We start from the raw sequence: 21,320 nt of genomic DNA, 5'->3' as shown, positions 1-21,320 counted from the left end.
GAGATATTTGAGTTCGGGATGAAGGGTAAGTAGGATTTCATCGAGGATGAGTAAGAGCATCCAGGTAAAGAACACTTTATGTGCAAAGAAACGAGGAGTTGGGGGAAATGATACTAAAAAGGTAGGTTGGTCTCTGCCTCTGAAGGGCCTTGAATGTTATGCTAAAGAATTTGGCTTTATTCCAGAGGGAACTATTAAGGGCTTTCATGAGTTAGATAGGTAACTATTTCAACAGTGGGGGAGGATACATTAGTGAAAGGTAAACCACAGGTAGGAAAACAGTTAAAAGACAGATGTATAGTAAAGTTAGTGGTAGAATATGGGTGGTGGGTGTACAGGTTATTATTGTAAAATTCTTTTAGTGTTCCCGTATGTTTGAAATTTGGGGAAATAAAATTTTGGAAAAGAAAAAGGCTATTGCTTGGCTTTTATTGGTCCACATACAAAAATTGAAATGATAATGAAGAGTAGCATGGTCCTGTACAATGACACAATTTGTAAAGCTTTCCTTATTAAGCAAAGCCCAAAACAGGCTATCTCTTTTTCCTGTATATTGGCAATAATTGGCTATAAAGCATCACACAAAAAAATTTCATTCAGAAAAGTAACAAAAATATGCCAAAAACTTAGGATGTATATGAAGGAAAACAACTTTGTTGCAGGCCACAAAAGAAGATTTAAATAAATGATGAGCCCTATCCTGTTTCTGAGTGGGAATCTTAATATTATGTAGATCATTCCATCCAATTAAATGTACCATTTTATTACAACTCCAATCGAAGTACCACAGTCCCTAGATTGCTAGTGTAAAGGATTTTTAAAAGTATATCCTGAAAAATAGCAAAAAAAAAAAAAATGATTAAGAAGGAAAGTGATGAAGGAGACCTGTGAATGAAAATCTTTTATTAAATTACAGTAATTAGGACTGGCCTGGTGGTCCAGTGGTTAAGAATCTGCCTGCCAATGCAGGGGATATGGATTCAATCCTTGGTCTGGGAAGATTCTACATCCGGGGCAACTAAGCCCGTGTGCCACAACTACAGAGCCTGTGTTCTAGAGCCCGGGAACCGCAGATTCTGAGCCCATGAGCTACAACTACTGAAGTGTGAGCATCCTAGAGCCCATGATCTGCAATGAGAGAAGCCACTGCAATAAGAAGCCTGAACACTGAGCAGCTGGAGAGTAGCCTCCACTCACCGCAACTAGAGAAAGCCTGGGTGTAGCAATGAAGACCTAGTGCAGCCAAAAATAAATAAATAAGAGCAATTAAAACAAAGGTCCATCTAGTCAAGGCTATGGTTTTTCCAGTAATCATGTATGGATGTGAGAGTTGGACTATAAAGAAAGCTGAACACCGAAGAATTGATGCTTTTGAACTGTGGTGTTGGAGAAGACTCTTGAGAGTCCTTTGGACTGCAAGGAGATCCAACTAGTCCATCCTAAAGATCAGTCCTGGGTGTTCATTGGAAAGACTGATGTTGAAGCTGAAACTCCACTTTAGCCACCTGATGCGAAGAGCTGACTCACTGGAAAAGACCCTGATGCTGGGAAGGATTGGGGGCAGGAGGAGAAGGGGATGACAGAGGATGAGATGGTTGGATGGCATCACCGACTCAATGGACATGGGTTTGGGTAGACTCTGGCAGTTGGTGATGGACAGGGAGGCCTGGCGTGCTGTGGTTCATGGGGTTGCAAAGAGTCGGACACGACTGAGTGACTGAACTGAACTGAAAATAGACCGGGGCAGGAATATGTATTATATAAGCAACAGCAAAGAAGCAGAAAGAAATGAAACATATAGGCAAGCATTTTCAACAAAGCTAGCATTTAAAATCTGTGGGGAAAGATGGATTATTCCATGAATAGAATTGGGGAACATGGAAAACAAAGGTTTTCCATTTAAAAAATGTAGATAGCTGGGGCAAGAGGAAAAAAGGGAGCTGTTGATCAAAGGGTACACGGTTTCTGTCACTACAACAAAGGCAACAAAAGCAAAAATAAACAAGTGGGACTATATCTAACTAAAAAGCTTCTTACACAGCAAAGGAAAAGCATCAACAAAATGAAAAGGCAGACTATGAATGGGAGGAAATATTAGCAAATCCTATATCTGATAAGATTTGAATACATGTCCAAAATATACATAAAGAACTCATACAATTTAATAGTGAGAAACAAACAATCTGATTTAAAAAGGTGCAGAAGAATTGAAAAGACATTTTTCCAAAGAAGATATACAAATGGCCAACAGGTACCTGAAAAGGTGCTCAGTGTCACTAATCAGAGAAATTCAAATCCAAACCACAATGAGGTATCACCTCATGCCTGTTAGAATGGCTGTCGTCAAAAAGACAAGAGATGACAAATATTGATGAAGGTGTGGAGAAAAGGGAACCCTTGTGCACTGGGAATGAAAATTGGTGCAGTTGTGGAAAACAGTATGGAGGTTCCTCAAAAAAAAAAAAAATTGAACTACCATATGATCTAGCAATTCCACTTTTGGGTATGTATCCAGAGGAAATGAAATCACTCTCGAAGAAATATTGGCACCCCCATGTACTATAGTACTATTTATAATAGCTAAGATATGGAATCAGCTTAAGTGTCCATCTATTGGATGAGTGGATAAAGAAAATGTATATGTATATACACACACACACACACATACCATACATACACACACAATGGAATATTATTCAGCAAAGAGAAAGACAAAATATCTTGCCATTTGCAACAACATAGGTGGCCTTGGACTTCCCTGGTGGCTCAGACGGTAAAGCGTCTGTCTACAATGTGGGAGACCTGGGTTCAATCCCTGGGTCAGGAAGATCCCCTGGAGAAGGAAATGGCAGTCCACTCCAATACTCTTGCCTGGAAAATCCCATGGACAGAGGAGCCTGGTAGGCTACAGTCCATGGGGTCGCAAAGAGCTGGACACAACTGAGCGACTTCACTTTCACTTTCAGGTGGCCTTGGAGGGTATTATGCTTAGTGCAATAATACAGAGAAAGACAAATACTGTATGATCTCACTTATATGTGAAATCTGGAGAAAAAAAAAACAACAAAACTCATAGGAACAGAGAACGGCACAGATTGAGAACCAGAGGAGGGAAAAAGAGGACTGATTGGTGGTTGCCAGAGTTGGGGGTGAGGGAGTACAGAAAATGGGTGAAGTTGGCCAGAAGGTACAAACTTCCAGTTATAAGTTCTGGGGATGTGATGTACAGTACAGCATGGTGATTCTAATTAACAATAGTGGATTATATATTTGAAAGTTGCTAAGGGAGTAGATTTTAAAAGTTCTGATAAGAAAAAAATTGTAACTATGTAAGCTGATAAATGTTAGCTGGACTTACTGTGGTAATCATTTTTGCAATAGATATACATATCAAAGCATTACATTGTATACCTTAAACTAATACAGTGTTATAGGTCAATTATATTTCAGTAAGACTGGGGGGGAAATGATACAGAATTTCATTTATGCAAGGTTAATAAGTTCTGGAGATCTAATATACAGTGTGGTAACTCTAGTTAATATTACTGTATAATTTGCTAAAGGGTAGATCTTAAGTGTTCTCACTACAAAAAGAAAGGAGAATGGTAACCATATGGAATAATAGATATGTTAATTAGCTTGATTGTAGTGATCATTTCGCAGTGCACATTTATATCAAAACAGCAAGGAAAGTGAAAGTGGCTCAGTCATGTCCGACTCTTTGCGACCCCATGGACTGTAGCCCACCAGGCTCCTCTGTCTATGGGGATTCTCCAGGCAAGAATACTGGAGTGGGTTGCCATGCCCTCCTCCAAGGGATCTTCCCAACTCAGGGATCGAACCCAGGTCTCCCACATTGCAAGCAGATTCTTTACCAGCTGAGCCACCAGGAAGCCACAAAACAGCAGGGTGTACACCTTAAACACAATTTTAATTTGTCAATTATGGTTTGGCAAAGCTGAAAAAAGCCTTTTTAGCATGCCAGAATATATTCTAGGGCGTCCCCAGTGGCTCAGTGGTAAAGAATCTGCCTGCCGATGCAGTAGACACAGTTTGATCCCTGGTCTGGGACGATCCCACATGCCAGGGAGCAACTAAACCAAGGTGCCGCAACTGCTGAGCCTGTGCCGTACAGCCAGCGCTCCACAGCAAGATAAATCAGCGCGAGGAGAGGCCAAAGCACCGCAACTGGAGAGTGGCCTCTGCTCGCCACAAGGAGAGAAAAACCCTCGCAGCAGTGAAGACCCAGCACAGCCCCAGATAAATAAATTCTAAATAGATCACGGATTTAATTGTATTCTCCTAGGGCAAGAAGGACAGTTGAAAAACTTCCTTAGGAAATTATTTCTTTTGAATACTTGGAACAATAGCAAAAAGTAAAGCCAGAAAAACAAACAAAAACAAGCACCCAAGAGTAAACAAACTAGGAAAGAAGCAAAATCTGAAAGGTCTATGCACTGATTTAAGGAAACCATTCTCCCTGCAGGAATGGTGGACACCCCTCCTCACCACCACCAGCAGTGAAATGGAGTGAACCTCAGAGTATTTAACAAAATCTGAAAAGAGAGAGCCTATGCATTTTAACAAAGATTTTACACTGTTTTAAATTGGTCTTAACTACCTGCCCATCCTCTCACGCTATTATTTTAGTCTAGAGAAAAGTGAATGGAACGTAAAATACCCACTCATTTCGCTTTAACTTCAATGAGGAAGTCAAACTGGGCTTTCACAGTGGGACATCAGGAAGTCACCCACAGTACTTGAAAGCAGAAGGAATGAATTCAGAGAGCGGAGCAAGCAGGAGGCAAGTGAAAAGGAATTGCAGGGCAACTGCAAGCATACTACATCAAGGAAGAAAGAGAGCAGAACAAAGCGTGCACGTGAGGAAAATGTAACTGAACAGAAGGCAGTTTTTCACACCAGCATCATGTTTTAATACGACTTAATAAGAATTTAATTTTTTAAAAAGCTGAGCGACGAAACAATAAAATGTGAGAATGAGATAAAAGAGCGATTGCAGATTTTTGAAATAAAGCAGCCTGTTTACATGTTAAAACTAGTAGGTTAGAAACAGCAAGGGACTGAATAACTATTGCTGAAAATATGAATGGACATAGAAGAGAGGCTTGAGATAATTACAGTGTAGGGAAAAGAAAAAAACCAATGACAATACGATTAGAGAGAAGTTGATACGTGTGAAAGACAGACACAGGTAATCTAACAAAGGGAGCCAGCTAATGAAACAAAATATAAATTTTAAAATAGAATACAGAGAATTTCCCTGAACTGCTGAAGGAACTGAATGGGGGAACTGAAAGGACATACTTTATTCCACAAAAATTTGTTACACAATGTTTAATGTCAACACATGTCTTAGTTAAGCTGATTACATTTAAGGAAATTAATTCTTTGGAAACATCACCTATGTGGTATTCCTGCCAAGAATATTTAACTTGCATCTAATAATGAGGAAACAATCCGACAAATTAAAATTAAGGGACGTTTTGAAAATCAACTGGCCCGGAGTATTAAAAATATCACTGTCATGAAAGAAACCTTGTGTGATCTGAATTGGATCCTGGGTGGGAAGAAAGCAGTTGTAAATGACATTATTTGGACCACTGGGAAAATTTGAATGTGAACTGTGTATTATGTAAAGTATTAAATGAAGTTCAATTTTCTGAGTGTGATAATTACAGTTTGGGGAGTGTTGGCGAATATCCTCACTTTTAGGAGCCATATGCTGAAGTATGTAAGGGTGTAGTTTTATAACGTCTGCTACTAGCTCTGAAATGGCTGGCTCAGCAGAGAGAGAGAGAGGATGTGAGACAGAGATGGAGAGAGAAGAGAGTGCCATCATGCACACATGTGGCAAAATGTTAACAATTAGTGGATCTAGATGAAGGGCATGTCAAAACAATAGTATAACAAAAATTGGGAAGTGGTAAGACAATGAGAGAAAGTATGAGGATGCATGCCCATGTTCCTACCTTTCAAAGCGGTGAGTCAGTTGAAGTTAAAGTTGAAAGGTAATGAGAAAACTAACCTTTGTTTTTCAGCTACTTGGGTTGCGGGATCTTAGTTGCCTGACCAGGGGTTGAACCTGGGCCAACAGCAATGGCAGCGATAAGTTCTAACCACTGGACCAGGGAATCCTGGAAAAAACTAACCTCTTAATATTTTTCATAATCTTTCTTACAACCTTAGAAAGGGGTCTTTTAGGAAGAAATCTCTCTTACAGCTAAAGAAACATTTATTTGGAGCTCAACAATTTATCAATGTCTTTTTATTCCATTAAATTCAATACTTTTAATTAAAAATAGCATGATCCTAAAGCAATAGCATGATCCTATTTTGAAATAATTTTTTTGTTTTTCTGTATATATATCTACAAGAGATGTCTAGAATAATATTTTCTCTAATGATAATGATTAGTGTCTAAATGGTGGAATTTTAACGACATTTAAATTTTTATCTGTGTACTTTTCTGCATTGTTTCAGATATTTATAAATAACATAATTCTAACAAAAATAATAGTTGTTTATCTTTTTAAAAAATAAATACAAAATGCCAAAATTTAATTCTGGGTAACGGGAAGATGAATGATTATGAATTTCTTCTTTGTACTTTATTTTCAGTTTTTAAAGTTAAATAAATTGTAAAGAATAGTTACAAAAGCACTAAAGAAAAAAACAGTGAAACTGTTCTTAGAGTAGGAATGACTTTTCTAACCATGTAGAAGTCAGAAACTAAGAAGTTTTAACAACATGAAAGTTATACATTTTTTAATGTAAACAATAAAAACTCAGCATAAACAAAACTGCAGGATAAATGAAAAATTAGGGGAGGGACTTCCCTGGAAGTCCAGTGGTTAAGACTCTAAACTTCCAATACAGAATGTGCAGGTTTAATCCCTAGTCAGTGAACTAAGAACCCACATGCATCATGGTCAAGAAAAAAATTGGGGGAAAAGTTATGCAAGTGAAAGAAAAACCTTAGACAATTGTCTCTTACCTTTGGTTCATCTCCTTTCTGCTTTTCCTGTATCTTTTTCATTCCATTTATCCATCCATCTGTCATTTATGGAGCATCTAGAGTGTCCCAGGCACTGCTAGGTTCTGTAGAGAATACGCAGTCTTTACCCTCAAGGAGTGCTCTCTGCATTTCCTCCACAACCCTCTGGATACAGAAACTGTTGTGTCCCTGACAAGAACAGGAAACATCTCGTGTTTCTTATATTTGGAGAAGGATCAGGATTTGCTAAGGGGATGCGACCAGGGTTTCATGACTGGAGCCTCAGATTCCCTTGGGTAGCATGGCTGGGCCTGGACCCTGAACTCTGCTCTACTGTCTTCCATGCAGACTCAGAACCAGATTGTCTACTTCATTCGCCAAGCCCCGGTCCCCATCACTCCAGAGAACTTTGAGGAGACGGTGCAGTTTGGGACAGTGCGGGGTGCCTACATCCCAGCCCTACTTCGGCTGCTTAGTGGCGTCTTTGCCCCTCAGATCTTTAAAAACACAACCTGGCCCGAGAGCATTCGAAATCATTTTGCTTCTCACCTGCACAGGTTCTTGGCCTGCCTAACAGGTGAGCAGAATGGCCGGGGTGCCTGTTTTCTCCCCATTCCCCACCAATAGTAGAGCGAGTGAGGCAGGTGGGAGATTGATCCTGAGTACCTGCGTTGCTTGGCACAGAGTAGGTGCTTGGAATGTGTTTGTTGAATGAGTGAAACAGGGTCTGCAGTGTGCCTTCTAATCTGGATACAGTTTTCTGTGGTCCAACAGTTGCCCAGACTTGCTCAGAGTTGGAAATTTCCAAGAGTACATGTGGGATTAGGGAAACTGGAGGTAGTGTGGGGGCAGCAGGGGAGTGCTTGTGTCCTGGAAGAGAGTGTCGAGGGCATTGTATTGCTCTCAGACCTCATTTTATGACAGTCTCTTATGACATCTCAACGAGGTTTTCCCTCTTGCCTTCTGTCATTTTCCTGATGTCAAAAAAGCATGAGTCCTAGTTTCTCCTGCCTGCTCTCCTGAGATGCACATAGCTCCTGGGCCCCGGATCATCAGCCATGATAGGAACTAGGGTGACATAAACCCGTCACCCTCTGTGAACTCTCCTGGTTCTTTCGTTTCCTCAGACACTCGGTATAAGCTGGAGGGGCACACCGTCCTCTACATCCCCACAGAGGCCATGAACATGAAGCCTGAGGTCGTGGTTAAAGACAAAGAGCTGGTGCAGCGACTAGAGAGTGAGTGGCTGGCGTTGCTCCTGTGTCAGGGCTCCTGAGGGGGAGGAGTAGGGATGGGCAGCGCAGAGGCTGGGACAGGAGGTGGTTTAGGAGGGTTCTGTTGCGGGTGGAGGGAAGGATGAAAGTGGGGAGCGCTGCAAGGAAATGCAAGAGGTTTTGTCCTCTCCCCGGCAGCCTCCATGATCCACTGGACACGGCAGATAAAGGAGGTGCTCAGTGCCCAGGAGTCGGTGGAGACAGGAGAAAACTTAGGTCCTTTGGAGGAGATTGAGTTTTGGCGCAACCGATGCATGGACCTGTCTGGCATCAGCAAACAGCTGGTGAAGCCGGGAGTGAAGCACATCGAGTCCATCCTGCGTCTCGCCAAGTCATCCTATCTGGCACCCTTCATGAAGCTGGCCCAGCAGATCCAGGTTTGTGAGTGGATCGAAGGATGCAGACTTGGCAGAAAGTGCCCAGTGGTGGGGATAATGTAAGGCACTAAGAAGAGAGAGTCAACATATTCATCAGCCGCAGAGATAGACGCACCCAGTGCTTGGACTTGGGCTTGTGGGAGAGTATAAACATAGTAGAACACAAGGCCTCAAGGAGCTTATAGTTTAACTAGGGAGACACCTAGTTACTTGCCAAATGTACTATGTTGAGTGCCCTCTAGGAGCTCAACCCCTACAATCCAGCTGAGAAGGAAGGCTAACACAAAAGAGATGACTATGTGGCCTGGGGTCAAAGGCGAACCCATTCAGTTCAGCAAAGAGAGCTGCAAAAGAAACACTTCAAAAATTTATATTTGAAGGCTTCTTTAGTGGCTCAGGGGCTTCCCTTGTGGCTCAGCTGGTAAAGAATCCTCCTGCAATGTGGGAGAACTGGGTTCGATCCCTGGGTTGGGCAGATCCCTTGTAGAAGGGAAAGGCTACCCACTCCAGTATTCTGGCCTGGAGAAGTCCATGGACTGTGTAGTCCATGGGGTCGAAAAGAGTTGAACACGACTGGGTGACTTTCACCTCACTTGGTGGCTCAGTGATAAAGAATCCATTTGCCAATACAGGAGACGTGGGTTTGATCCCCGATCCAGTAAGATCCCACATGCCATGGAGCAACTGACTTCATGTATCACAACTGTTGAACATGTGCTCTAGAGTCTGGGAGCCGCAACTCCTGAAGCCTCTGCACCCTAGATCCTGTCCTCCGCAACAAGAGAAGTCACGGCAATGAGAACCAGTGTGCCACACACAACTAGAGAGTAGCCCCCGCTTGCCTGATCTAGAGAAGAGCCTGTGCAGCAACAAAGATCCAGCATAGTCAAAAATAAAATTTTTTTTAAATTACATTTTATATAATATGACAAGCTGATTATATTAGTGTTGTGACAGACAGAGATCAGAGATAATCTGTAGAATACAGAGAGAGAAGCGATCTCTTCCTAGCAGGAATTTGAAACTGGTATTCATGGAGGCCTGGTGTGCTGCAGTCCATAGGGTTGCAAAGAGTCGGACATGACTGAGCGACTGAACTGAACTGAACTGAAGGGAGTTTGGGGCTTCCCAGGTGGCGCTAGTGGTAAAGAATTCACCAGCCAATGCAGGAGGTGCCAGAGATACAGGTCGATCCCTGGGTTGGGACCATTCCCTGGGGTAGGAAAGGCAACCCACTCCAGTATTCTTGCCTGAAAAATTCCATAGATAGAGGTTAGAGGAGCCTGGTGGGTTACAGTCCGTGGAGTTGCATGGAATTGGACACGATTATTCATGCACCCACACACTTTAAGGGGAATTGAGCCACAGTTAGATGGAGAAGTCTAAAATTATCTTTTGAGAACAAGGTAGTGAAGGGGGGGCTATGGTGGGAGCCACAAGGTGGGATGAATGCAAGTGATGTCTGGTCAGTTGATCAACAGCTCTTGAGCGTCTCCTTGGTGCAGAGTTCTGAGTTCAAGGGGAAAAACTAGAGGAATAGACACGAAACCTGAGTTAGAAACTAATCAGTGAGGAAAAGTAGGCACGCACACACTCTGGTCCCAAAGGGTTGCAGAGACCTGGGGTGATGGGGTCTAGGTAACGTTAACTGGGAACACTTGCCGGGAAAGGCAGGTTGGCTGGAATTCGAGGAGGACCAGAAGCACTTGCTTTGAACCTGTGCTTTCCAGGGGCTAAGTCTTCTCCTGATTTCTCTTTACTGCCAGGATGGCTCTCGTCAAGCACAGTCAAACCTGACTTTCTTGTCGATCCTGAAGGAGCCTTACCAGGAACTGGCATTCATGCGGCCGAAGGACATCTCTAGTAAACTCCCGAGGCTGATCAGCCTCATCCGTATCATCTGGGTCAACTCTCCCCACTACAATACTCGGGAGAGACTGACCTCCCTCTTCCGGAAGGTGTGTGTCTGCAGAGGGTGGGACAGAGGGTGGTGAGGGGGTGGCCATGTTGGTAGCACGCAGATTTCTGGAGAAGGTGGAATTCACTGGGCAGATCTATGGTGAAAAGGTAGTGAACAATGCTGTTCGGGTCAGACAGAGACCACGGGCCCTTTGCCTGCATCATCTACTTTAGTGAGGCTCAGAGTTGGGACCTGGACTGGACACTTTGCTTCCAGATGGATGAAGCCTGGGTGGGAAGAGGGGGACTTTGTGAAGAGGTGTTGATGGAGCACAGGGAGGGGGCCAGGAAGGTCTGACTCCCAGGCTGAGTTGTACAGGAGGGGAAGACCTGCTCTTTCTCATTGCCAAAGATGGACCTTGCAGTGAGTGAGAGGCAGATAGATATAGGAAGGAACACTGGCTTTTGAGGAGCAGAACCCGGCATATTTCATTGGGGGAGGGGCAAAGAGTGGGGAAAGGGTGCTGAGCTGAGCACTGGCTGGAAATGAGGTGGGCAAATGAGGTGGAACCCAGAGGCGCTGCCGCACCAGCAGTGGAGGACCAGGGACGAGAGGAGCCGTGGGTATCAAGAAGTAAGAGCCCGAGACCTGAGTCGTGGTCTTGGGGGCTCCAAGAGAGGGTCGGTGCAACTAAGGCTGCAAACTGAGATTGTCGGGACTCCTCCCGCAGATGAGCAATGAGATCATTCGCCTGTGCTGCCATGCCATCTCCCTGGACCGCATCTTTGAGGGCTACGTCATCTCTAGCAAGGAGGACCTACAAGGCTGCATCTCTTGCTGTCACGCCTGGAAGGACCACTACCTTCGGGCTGTGCAGACACATACCCAGTACGACATATCTGGACATCCTGTGTGTTACCACTTGTCATGCCTGGAGCGGGGAGATTTTGATCTCTTCTGCTTGTACTTTAAGGCTGTGGACTGTATTTTTTTTTCTAGAGTTTTTACATGGTCCGAGTTTTCTCTCTGGATGCAGATATTCTAGCTCTCAGTCCTAGGTCCTCCTAACTCTAAGTAACCTCCCCTCCCTCAACCCAGGAATCCCTCCTGGTCTTTTCCTCCTTCCTTGGCTCTAAAGTCTAAAATTTCATTGTGTGTAAACTTTCTCTTCTGGAGGAGGAGATGGCAACCCACTCCAGTATTCTTGCCTGGGAAATCCCATGGACAGAGGAGCCTAGAGGGCCACAGTCCATGTGGTTGCAAGAGCCAGACACGACTTAGAGACTAAACCACCACCACCACCACCACCACCAAACTCTTTCTTAGAACCAAGATGTTTTCTTTTTCTCTCTGGCTCTCCTCATCTTGTGTTTCTTTACTTGGCATTCAGAAAAACTGTTTCTTGGGGTCTCCTTTTCTCAGGCTCCCTTTGAACCAGAATTCCTGGTTCTAGCCTGGCCTGGGGAGGTAAATGCCTCATGTTCCCACTTCCAACTGGTCAGTCTTTCTCACGACAGGTTCTCCACCCGGGGCTGGATCCTAGACCAGACCAGCATATTTGCCCAGGTCGATGCCTTTGTACAACGCTGCAAGGACCTCATCGAGGTAGGAAGACTGTCAGGGAGACTGAGAGCCTACAGCAGATGCTCCAGAATCCTGGCCCAGGGGCTGGGGGAGCTGGGGCTGGGGGTGAGGCTACACACAAAACTTGCCTCTTTGGTTCTTATCATATGGCTGTGCACCTAGCCACCATGCTGTGCTAAGAGACTCTTGCCTGTTATCACTGCCTCATTTCAGTTCAGTTCAATTCATTCGCTCAGTTGTGTCCGCCTCTTTGCAACCCCATGGACTGTAGCACGCCAGGCTTCCCTGTCCATCACCAACTCCTGGAGCTTGCTCAAACTCACGTCCATCTAGTCAGTGATGCCATCCAACCATCTCATCCTCTGTCGTCCCCTTCTCCTCCTGCCTTTAATCTTCTCCAGCATCAGGGTCTTTGCCAATGAGTCAGTTCTTCACATCAGGTGGACAAAGTATTGGAGTTTCAGCTTCAGCATCGGTCCTTCCAATGAATATTCAGGACTGATCTCCTTTAGGATGGACTGGTTGGATCTCCTTGCTGTCCAAGGGACTCTCAAGAGTCTTCTTCAACACCACAGTTCAAAAGCATCAGTTCTTCAGTGCTCAGCTTTCTTTATGGTACAACTCTCACATCCATACACAACTACTGGAAAAACCACAGCTTTGACTAGATGGACCTTTGTTGGCAAAGTAATGTCTCTGCTGTTTAATATCCTGTCTAGGTTTGTCATAGTTTTTATTCCAAGGAGCAAATGTCTTTTAATTTCATGGCTGCATTCACCATCTGCAGTGATTTTGGAGCCTAAGAAAATAAAGTCTCTCACTGTTTCCATTGTTTCCCCATCTATTTGCCATGAAGTGATGGGACCAGATGCTACGAGCTTCGTTTTTTGAATGTGAGTTTTAAGCCAACTTTTTCACTTGTCTCTTTCATTTTCATCAAGAGGCTCTTTAGTTCTTCGCTTTCTGCCATAAGGGTGGTGTCATCTGTGTATCTGAGGTTATTGATATTTCTCCTGGCAATCTTGATTCCAGCTTGTGCTCATCCAGGCCAACATTTCACATGATGTACTCTGCATGTAAGTTGAATAAGCAGGGTGACAATATACAGCCTTGATGTACTCCTTTTCCTATTTGGAACCAGTCTCTTGTTCCATGTACAGTTATAACTGTTGCTTCTTGACTTGCATACAGATTTCTCAGGAGGCCGGTAAGGTGATTTGTATTCCCATCTCTTTAAGAATTTTCCACAGTTTGTTGCTTTGGCATAGTTAATAAAGCAGAAGTAGATGTTTTTCCGAAACTCTCTTGCTTTTTCGATGATCCAGTGGATGTTGGCAATTTGATCTCTGGTTCCTCTGCCTTTTCTAAATCCACCTTGAACATCTGGAAGTTCTCAGTTCATGTACTTTTGGAGCCTGACTTGGAGAATTTTGAGCATTACTTTGCTAGTGAGATGAGTGCAATTGTGCCGTAGTTTGTGCATTCTTTGGCATTGCCTTTCTTTGGGATTGGAATGAAAACTGACCTTTTCCAGTCCTGTGGCCACTGCTGAGTTTTCCAAATTTGCTGGCATATCGAGTGCAGCACTTTCACAGCATCATCCTTTAGGATTTGAGATAGCTCAATTGGAATTCCATCACATCCACTAGCTTTGTTCATAGTGATACTTGCTAAGGCTCACTTGACTTCTCATTCCAGGATGCCTGGCTCTAGGTGAGTGATCATACCATTGTGGTTATCTGGGTCATGAAGATCTTTTCTGTATAGTTCTTCTGTATATTCTTGCCACCTCTTCTTAATATCTTCTGCTTCTGTTAGGTTCATACCATTTCTAGTCTTTATTGTGCCCATCTTTGCATGAAATGTTCCCTTGGTATCTCTAATTTTTCTTGAGGAGATCTCTAGTCTTTCCCATTCTATTGTTTTCCTCTATTTCTTTGCATTGATCACTGAGGAAGGCTCTCTTATCTCTCCTTGCTATTCTTTGGAACTCTGCATTCACAGGGGTATATTTTTCCTTTTCTCCTTTGTCTTTAGCTTCTCTTCTTTTCTCAACTATTTGTAAGGCCTCCTCAGACAACCATTTTGCCTTTTTGCATTTCTTTTTCTTGGGGATGGTCTTGATCCCTGCCTCCTGTACAGTGTCACGGACCTCGGTCCATAGTTCTTCAGGCACTCTGTCTGTCAGATCTAATCCCTTGAATCTATTTGTCACTTCCACTGTATAATAATAAGGGATTTGATTTAGGTCATACCTGAATGGTCTAGTGGTTTTCCCTGCTTTCTTCAATTTAAGTCTGAATTTGGCAATAAAGAGTTCATGATCTGAGCCACAGTTAGCTCCCAGTCTTGTTTTTGCTGACAGTATAGAGCTTCTCCATCTTCAGTTGCAAAGAATACAATCAATCTGATTTTGGTATTGACCATCTGGTGATGTCCATGTGTAGAGTCATCTCTTGTGTTGTTGGAAGAGAGTGTTTGCTATGACCAGTGCATTCTGTTGGCAAAACTCTTATTAGCCTTTGCCCTGCTTCATTTTGTACTCCAAGGCCAAATTTTTTTTCATATTTCATTGTGCAGCTAAAATTCACCCCAGAAGCCCCTTGCATCTGGTGGGTCCTCCTTAGTTTTTTAGCCATTTTAAGCTAAACCAGTAGTGAGGGACAGGGAAGCCTGGCCTGCTGCAGTCCATGAGTCATAAAGAGTGGGACATGACTTAGCAACTGAACAACCACAACACAAGCTAAACCAAAGAACTTGGGACAGGAAGACTCAGACAGGAGGGCAGGAAGCCTCATGCTGACTTCTTTGCAGGTATGTGACTGTCAGTACCATTTTGCCCGCTGGGAAGATGGAAAGCAAGGACCCCTCCCCTGCTTCTTCGGTGCCCAGGGGCCCCAGATAACACGGAACTTGCTGGAGATTGAGGACATCTTTCACAAAAACCTGCATGTGCTACGAGCTGTCCGCGGGGGCATCCTGGACGTCAAGAACACCTCTTGGCATGAAGACTACAATAGGTGAGAGGGTCACAGACCACCCCCTCCATAGACAGGGAAGGGGGGCAGGGGAGACCAGAGCGGAGTGTGGGGGCAGCAGGTCAGAAATAGGGGGCGAGCAAGGGAAGCGCACGGTGGCTGCTCAGATGTAGGGTGCCACAGCCAGCCTTTCTGGCCTTGGATCCCGGTTCTGCCACAGACTAGTTAACATGACTCTGGACAGATTGCTCTACCAACCTGGACCTCAGTTTCCTCATCTATAAAATCCGGTTAGCAATACAGCCTACCCCACTGAGTTGTTTTGAGGACTAAATGGATTCCTGTGTGTGAAGCACTCAGTGCTGACACTGAGGATCCCCTCCGTACATAAAACATTGGAGTCGCACTCAGGGAGGTTCTTGGGGCCAGGCCACGTCGCCCACCCTTCGACACGCCTCTTAACGGTGCAGGTTCCGGGCTGGAGTCAAGGACCTGGAGGTGATGACTCAGAACTTGATCACTTCAGCCTTCGAGTTAGTCCGTGACGTGGAGCACGGGGTGCTGCTGCTGGATACCTTCCATCGGCTCTCGGCCCGAGAGGTGGGACTGCCCACCAGCTTCCTTCCTCCACCCCTGGTTTGCTTGAGCTTTCCTTCACATCCTCCTGGTCCTTCCAGATACCGTCCAACCTCCATTTGTGCTCTCACCCATGTCCTAAACTGCCAGCGCTTCTTTTCTTCCTCTGTCCCTGCCCGCCCCCTCCCCCTGGTGTCCGGAGGGCTTGGGGAGAGGACTCCCATGGCAGGGGTTTAGCTTTCTTCCAGGATGGGGAGCTGCAGGGACCCCATATCCCTGGTTATGTCATTTACTTCCTCTTCTTCGTCAGGCCATCAAGCGAACATATGACAAGAAGGCCGTGGACCTTTACATGCTGTTCAATAGTGAGCTTGCACTCGTAAACCGTGAGCTGAATAAGAAGTGGCCCTACCTGGAGCCCTACATGGCCCAGTACTCAGGGCAGGCCCACTGGGTGCGCATCCTACGGCGTCGCATCGACAGAGTCATGAACGTAAGCCTGGCCTTTCCTGGAACTTGTTCTCAGTGCCATGACAGAGTTTGCAGGCTGGGCCCTAGGCTGGTGGGTGGGAGCCCTGGGGGCCAGTCCAGAGCATCTTCCTGGAGAGATTTCCTGACCTGAGACTAAGTGGGTGCAAGGGGCGTGTCAGAGGAACTGGCCTGTCCTGAGGAAGGGCTCATGCTTGTTTTTGACCTTGTGTCTCTTAAATCCTTCACCTCCTGTAATTGACTTTCTTTTCCCAACTGTTTTCCTCAAGCTGAATGTCTGTACTTCTCTTTCTTATTTTATTTTATTATTGGAGTATGATTGTTTCACAGTGTTGTGTTGGCTTCTACTGTACAGCAAAGTAAATCAGCTATGTGTATCCATATATCCCCTTCCTCTTGGACCTCCCTTCCACACCCGGCCCCCATTCTACCCCTCTAGGTCATCATAGCACACTGAGCTGAGCTCCCTGTGTTACACAGCAGATTCCCACTAGCTACCTATTTTACACACGGTAGTGTATGTATGACAATGTGTGCATGTGTACTTAGTCGCTTAGTTGTGTCCGACTCTTTGCGACCCTGTGGACTGTAGTCCCCCAGGCTCCTCTGTCCATGGGATCTTGCAGGCAAGAATACTTGAGTGGGTTGCCATTTCCTTTTCCAGGGGATCTCCCCCACCCAGGAATCGAATGCATGTCTCCTGGTCTCCTGCATTGGCAGGTGAATTCTTTACCACTGAGCCACCTGGGAAGCCCGTATATGACAATGCTGCTCTCCGAGTTCCTCGCACCTTCCCCTTCCCTGTCTTCATTTTGACTACCTCTTTCGCTGTGCCTGGTCTCTTCCTCTCACCTTTCCTTCTGGCTCCCCTTTCCCTCCCAGTAGTCAAAATTGATCTCCATGGTCTGCTTTACACATATAATCGGGGTGTGTGTGTTGGGGAGTGGAATAGGGCTCTCAGGGCGATGATAACACGGAGGAACGTGGCAGGTGGATCCCAGCGTCCCTGGTTCTCCTCCACAGTGTCTTTCCAATGCTCATTTCCTGCCCCACATCGGGACCGGAGAGGAGAGTGTGCACACCTACCAGCAGATGGTTCAGGCCATTGATGAATTGGTGCGAAAAACCTTCCAAGACTGGACAGCCACACTGGACAAGGACTGCATTCGGCGGCTGGACACGCCATTGCTACGAATCAGCCAGGAGAAGGCGGGCATGCTGGACGTGAACTTTGACAAGTAGGAGACCCTGCCCGCCCCTCTCCCCCTCCGCTCGTCCTTTCTATGGCGCCTTTCCCTTCCCCAGCCCTCCTGAGAATTTTAACTCCCGTCTCCTGGTTCCTCCTCTCCATTCCTCTGATTCTCTCTTACCCCGTAATATGTTTCCTCCCACTTCTTAGTCTTAAAAAACAGAACAAAACAAAAAAACAACTGATTAAAAATAGAAAATCCGCTGTCACCTACTACACCAGTGATGTAGGTGTCCTGCCACTAGGTGGCCACGGTGTCTCAGCGAAATCATGCCAACCATGAGCCACCGAGGGGGCTTTCCCGAGAGTCAGTGGGGCTCTCAGGTCACACCCTGTCCTATAGTTGTAGAATCATGACATTCTCATATCACCAGGTTTTCAGTTTAACCAGTCTATTCATTAGTTATTCAAAAATATATAGTGAGTGCCTTCCATGTGCTAAGAACCAAGATGGGCACAGGGGATGTGTCCAGTGACGATGTCCTTGCCCCCTGTTGCTCTGTAAGTGAACAGTTATACCCTGGATCCCTGCCTCCTTCCCAGATAAGATGCAGAAGAGAGAAATAAAAAGAGGGAACTTGGTAAGGTGGCCTTCTACAGAGATGACAACCCTTCTGATGACAATGTTTTCCTAATAGGAAGGAAGTCACTTTCTTCCTGATAGGTTTGGGCTCCTTGTCATCAGCAAGCCCCTATAGTAAGAGTGGCTTCCCAGGCTTCTAGAACTGGCATTAACTCATGGAATGTCCTTATTTGTTGGGGAAAATGTGGAAGGGGCTTCGCCAGAGAGGGCCTGTGTGGAGATGGACAGAGAGACTGAGTGTGTCTGTCCTGGGAGCCAAAAGCAACCTAACTGGGAGAAGATGACACATGATGTTTGAAGCAAAAAAACCAAAACAGGGAGACAGTGCTGAGTGTCAGGTCAGAGGGGTGAGGGGGAGGCAGTAGTGAGAAGGACAGAGATGAGAAGCCATATGGATCAGGAAGCAGGTGACAAGCAGGGTGTGAAGACCAGAGGGTAAGAGGTTTGAGATAGGCCTTTGACCAGGGAGGGGTGTTGAGATCTGCTTTGATAGGGCTCATGGTTTTTTGAGGTATGGCCAAGCAGGATCCTATAAAATGGCCTCATAAATCAACAATAATATTTATTTTTAATATTTATTTATTTGGTTGCACTGGGTCTTAGTTTTGGTATGCAGCATGTAGGGATCTTTAATTGTGGGATTTAGTTCCCTGACCAGGGATTGAACCCGAGTCTCTTGCGTTGGGAGCATGAAGTTTCAATTACTGGATTGCCAGGGAAATCTCTAAAGTACTTTTTAATATGAATAGTAGCATACTGTTCACACTATGGAGAAGGCAATGGCACCCCACTCCAGTACTCTTGCCTGGAGAATCCCATGGATGGAGGAGCCTGGTAGGCTGCAGTCCGTGGGGTCGCTAAGAGTCAGACACGGCTCAGCAACTTGACTTTCACTTTTCACTTTCATGCATTGGAGAAGGAAATGGCAACCCACTCCAGTGTTCTTGCCTGGAGAATCCCAGGGACGGGGGAGCCTGGTGGGCTGCCGTCTCTGGGGTCGCACAGAGTCGGACACGACTGAAGCGACTTAGCAGCAGCAGCAGCAGTTCACACTATTCTTTACATCTGAAGTGTTCTCAAAAGATTTATTTGATTTTTTTCTATTATAAAATTCTTGATCCTTTTAGAAAATTTGCAGAATGCATAAAAGTAGAAGGAAGAACAAGATTCCCCCAAAGATAACCACTCTTAAAGATTTGGTTCATGTTCTCCCCATTTCATATGCTTCATATGGTTATTTTTCTTTAATTTTTAGAATCTTTTTTTTTAATTTAAATTTATTTATTTTAATTGGAGGCTAATTACTTTACTTAAAAATGTATTTATTTGGCTGTGCCCGGTCTTAGGGTCTTAGCTGTGGAATGCTGGGTCTTTAGTTGCAGCATGTGGGATCTAGTTTCCTGACCAGGGGTGGAACCCAGCCCCCTTGTATTGGAAGTGAGGAGTCTTAGGCACTGGGCCACCAGGGAAGTCCCTCTTTTTTTACTTTTTAAATTAAAGAATTTAAATAACAGAAGTAGTGCATGCTCACTGTAAAAGAAAAAAAAAAAAAAGAGAGATTGATGTATAGAAGAATATAAAGGAAAAAGTGAAAATCCAGCACACAGCTCCACTCCCTAGAGGTAACCATGATTACCATGTAATCAAAAATACACACTGCACACATAAAACAGGATCCCATTATAAACAGCATTTTTTAACTTGCTTTTTTTGAGGTTAACAATATGTGTGGGAGATTTTCCATTCTGTGTGTACAGAACTGCATAATTACTTTTCATGGCTTACAGCTTCCCATGCTTTGACTGTACCATAATTTAATCTATCAACCCTCTACTGGTAGACCTGGAAGTTGCATTGTTTCCACGAGGGTTCTGAGGCTTTCCAGGGGCTTTCACCTGGACTCCCTGAGTCTTGTTCCCTTCTCCTCACCGCGGTGTGTCCACCTGATGTTTGAGCTTAGCACCTGGCCACGTAGCCCCAATAAGCTTAGGAGACTGCTTTCTGTCTGCCGTGATCATCTCTTGTCGAGAGACACATTGGATATTTATCTCAAATACCGTTTGCACAATCTTTATGCAGTCTTTTTGGGCCAAATATTTATGGCCTGGGTTTAGCAGAAACTCAAATAATGGCTAAAACACTTCCTCCAGAGAGAAGAGGTACCCCGATCCTTTGGCAGTTGTTGTCTAGAGGGATCTGTTATAAGCTGCTTTACATTTTTGTGGCTTTAAGCTAAAACTACCTCAATCCAGTAAATAATGTATGGGGGAAAAAACAAAAAACCATGATCACAGGGAAGGATTTTGAAAAGTCTGGGCTCATTAAACCAGTAAAGACATCCAAGACAGTTTCAGCTTTTCTAAACCAATTGACTCCTCCAACGAGGAGCAGATAACTTTATCAAGTCTACTTTTTTGTGCTCATGATCTAGATAAGGTCTTGAAATAAGTGTGCTCTTCAAATGCCCTGATTATCCTCAGAATTACCTGGCTCTCCCTCCATTCTGGGAGACTTCCAGTCCCTAACAGCACTGATCTTATCTTACAAAGGGTTTTGTTGTCCCACCTTCTATCCCAAATATTTGAACTCTGAAGTCCAAATTGGCTTTTACCACATTTTACAACCAGACCAGCCTTACAGATTGCACTTAACACAAACATATTCCAGATGGCGTCTGTACCCTGGCTGAAAAAAGTTGTGTTATCGCTGTGTAAGTAGCCAACTCCTCTGTGTAGCAGGACTTCTCCAGGGCAGGACAAGGGACACTGGCGTCTGACAGTGTTTTGCGACTGGGACTTCCTCTTCCTCCATTTCTCTCTGGTCTGACAGCATTTTCTCCATCAGGTCAATTCATTCTGGGCTGTCAGCACCAAACCCAGTCAGCCTACTTGCCCTGGCTCCATTGCCTGAGCACTTGTCCAAGGAAACAGAAAATATTTTACAAAAATAATTCCCCAGACTGATTTTTTAAAATTAAATTTTTTTGACCATGCCATGACGACGAGGCATGTGGGATCTTAATTTCCCAACCAGGGATCCAACCCATGCCCCCTGCATTGGAAGTACAGTGTCTTAACCACTGGACCACCAGGGAAGTCCCAGACTGGTTTTGTTATTTGTTTTTTTTTTTTAAGAAATTTTATGTATCAGGAAAATAAATTTGCATTCCAGAAACTTCTTGACAAATTTCTGGCTAAGCCTGAGCATCATTGTGAAAAAAATGTCCTCATAGGGTTTTCGGCTCAGCATCAGGAAGGTGTTTTTCAAATTCATCGTATTGACTGACAGGTTAAAA

The 21,320-nt window shown here is 44.7% G+C and overlaps 1 protein-coding gene across 2 annotated transcripts in view; it reads left to right on the top strand.

Moving 5' to 3' along the window:
- Window positions 1-21,320, top strand: part of DNAH2 (dynein axonemal heavy chain 2) — a 109,856-nt gene that overhangs the window by 11,027 nt on the left and 77,509 nt on the right. For both annotated transcript variants that reach the window (XM_006062873.4, XM_006062878.4), the window contains exons 5-14: window positions 7,364-7,592; window positions 8,143-8,253; window positions 8,428-8,666; window positions 10,433-10,624; window positions 11,297-11,454; window positions 12,084-12,171; window positions 14,965-15,170; window positions 15,599-15,728; window positions 16,015-16,197; window positions 17,217-17,431. In XM_006062873.4, the coding sequence (XP_006062935.4) occupies window positions 7,364-7,592; window positions 8,143-8,253; window positions 8,428-8,666; window positions 10,433-10,624; window positions 11,297-11,454; window positions 12,084-12,171; window positions 14,965-15,170; window positions 15,599-15,728; window positions 16,015-16,197; window positions 17,217-17,431 (1,751 nt within the window). The remainder of the gene's footprint in view (window positions 1-7,363; window positions 7,593-8,142; window positions 8,254-8,427; window positions 8,667-10,432; window positions 10,625-11,296; window positions 11,455-12,083; window positions 12,172-14,964; window positions 15,171-15,598; window positions 15,729-16,014; window positions 16,198-17,216; window positions 17,432-21,320) is intronic.

This window comes from Bubalus bubalis, chromosome 3 (genome assembly GCF_019923935.1).
Source record: "Bubalus bubalis isolate 160015118507 breed Murrah chromosome 3, NDDB_SH_1, whole genome shotgun sequence".
Lineage (NCBI taxonomy): Eukaryota > Metazoa > Chordata > Mammalia > Artiodactyla > Bovidae > Bubalus > Bubalus bubalis.
Note: the sequence above shows the minus strand (reverse complement) of the source record. Positions and strands in the feature narration are given on the sequence as shown.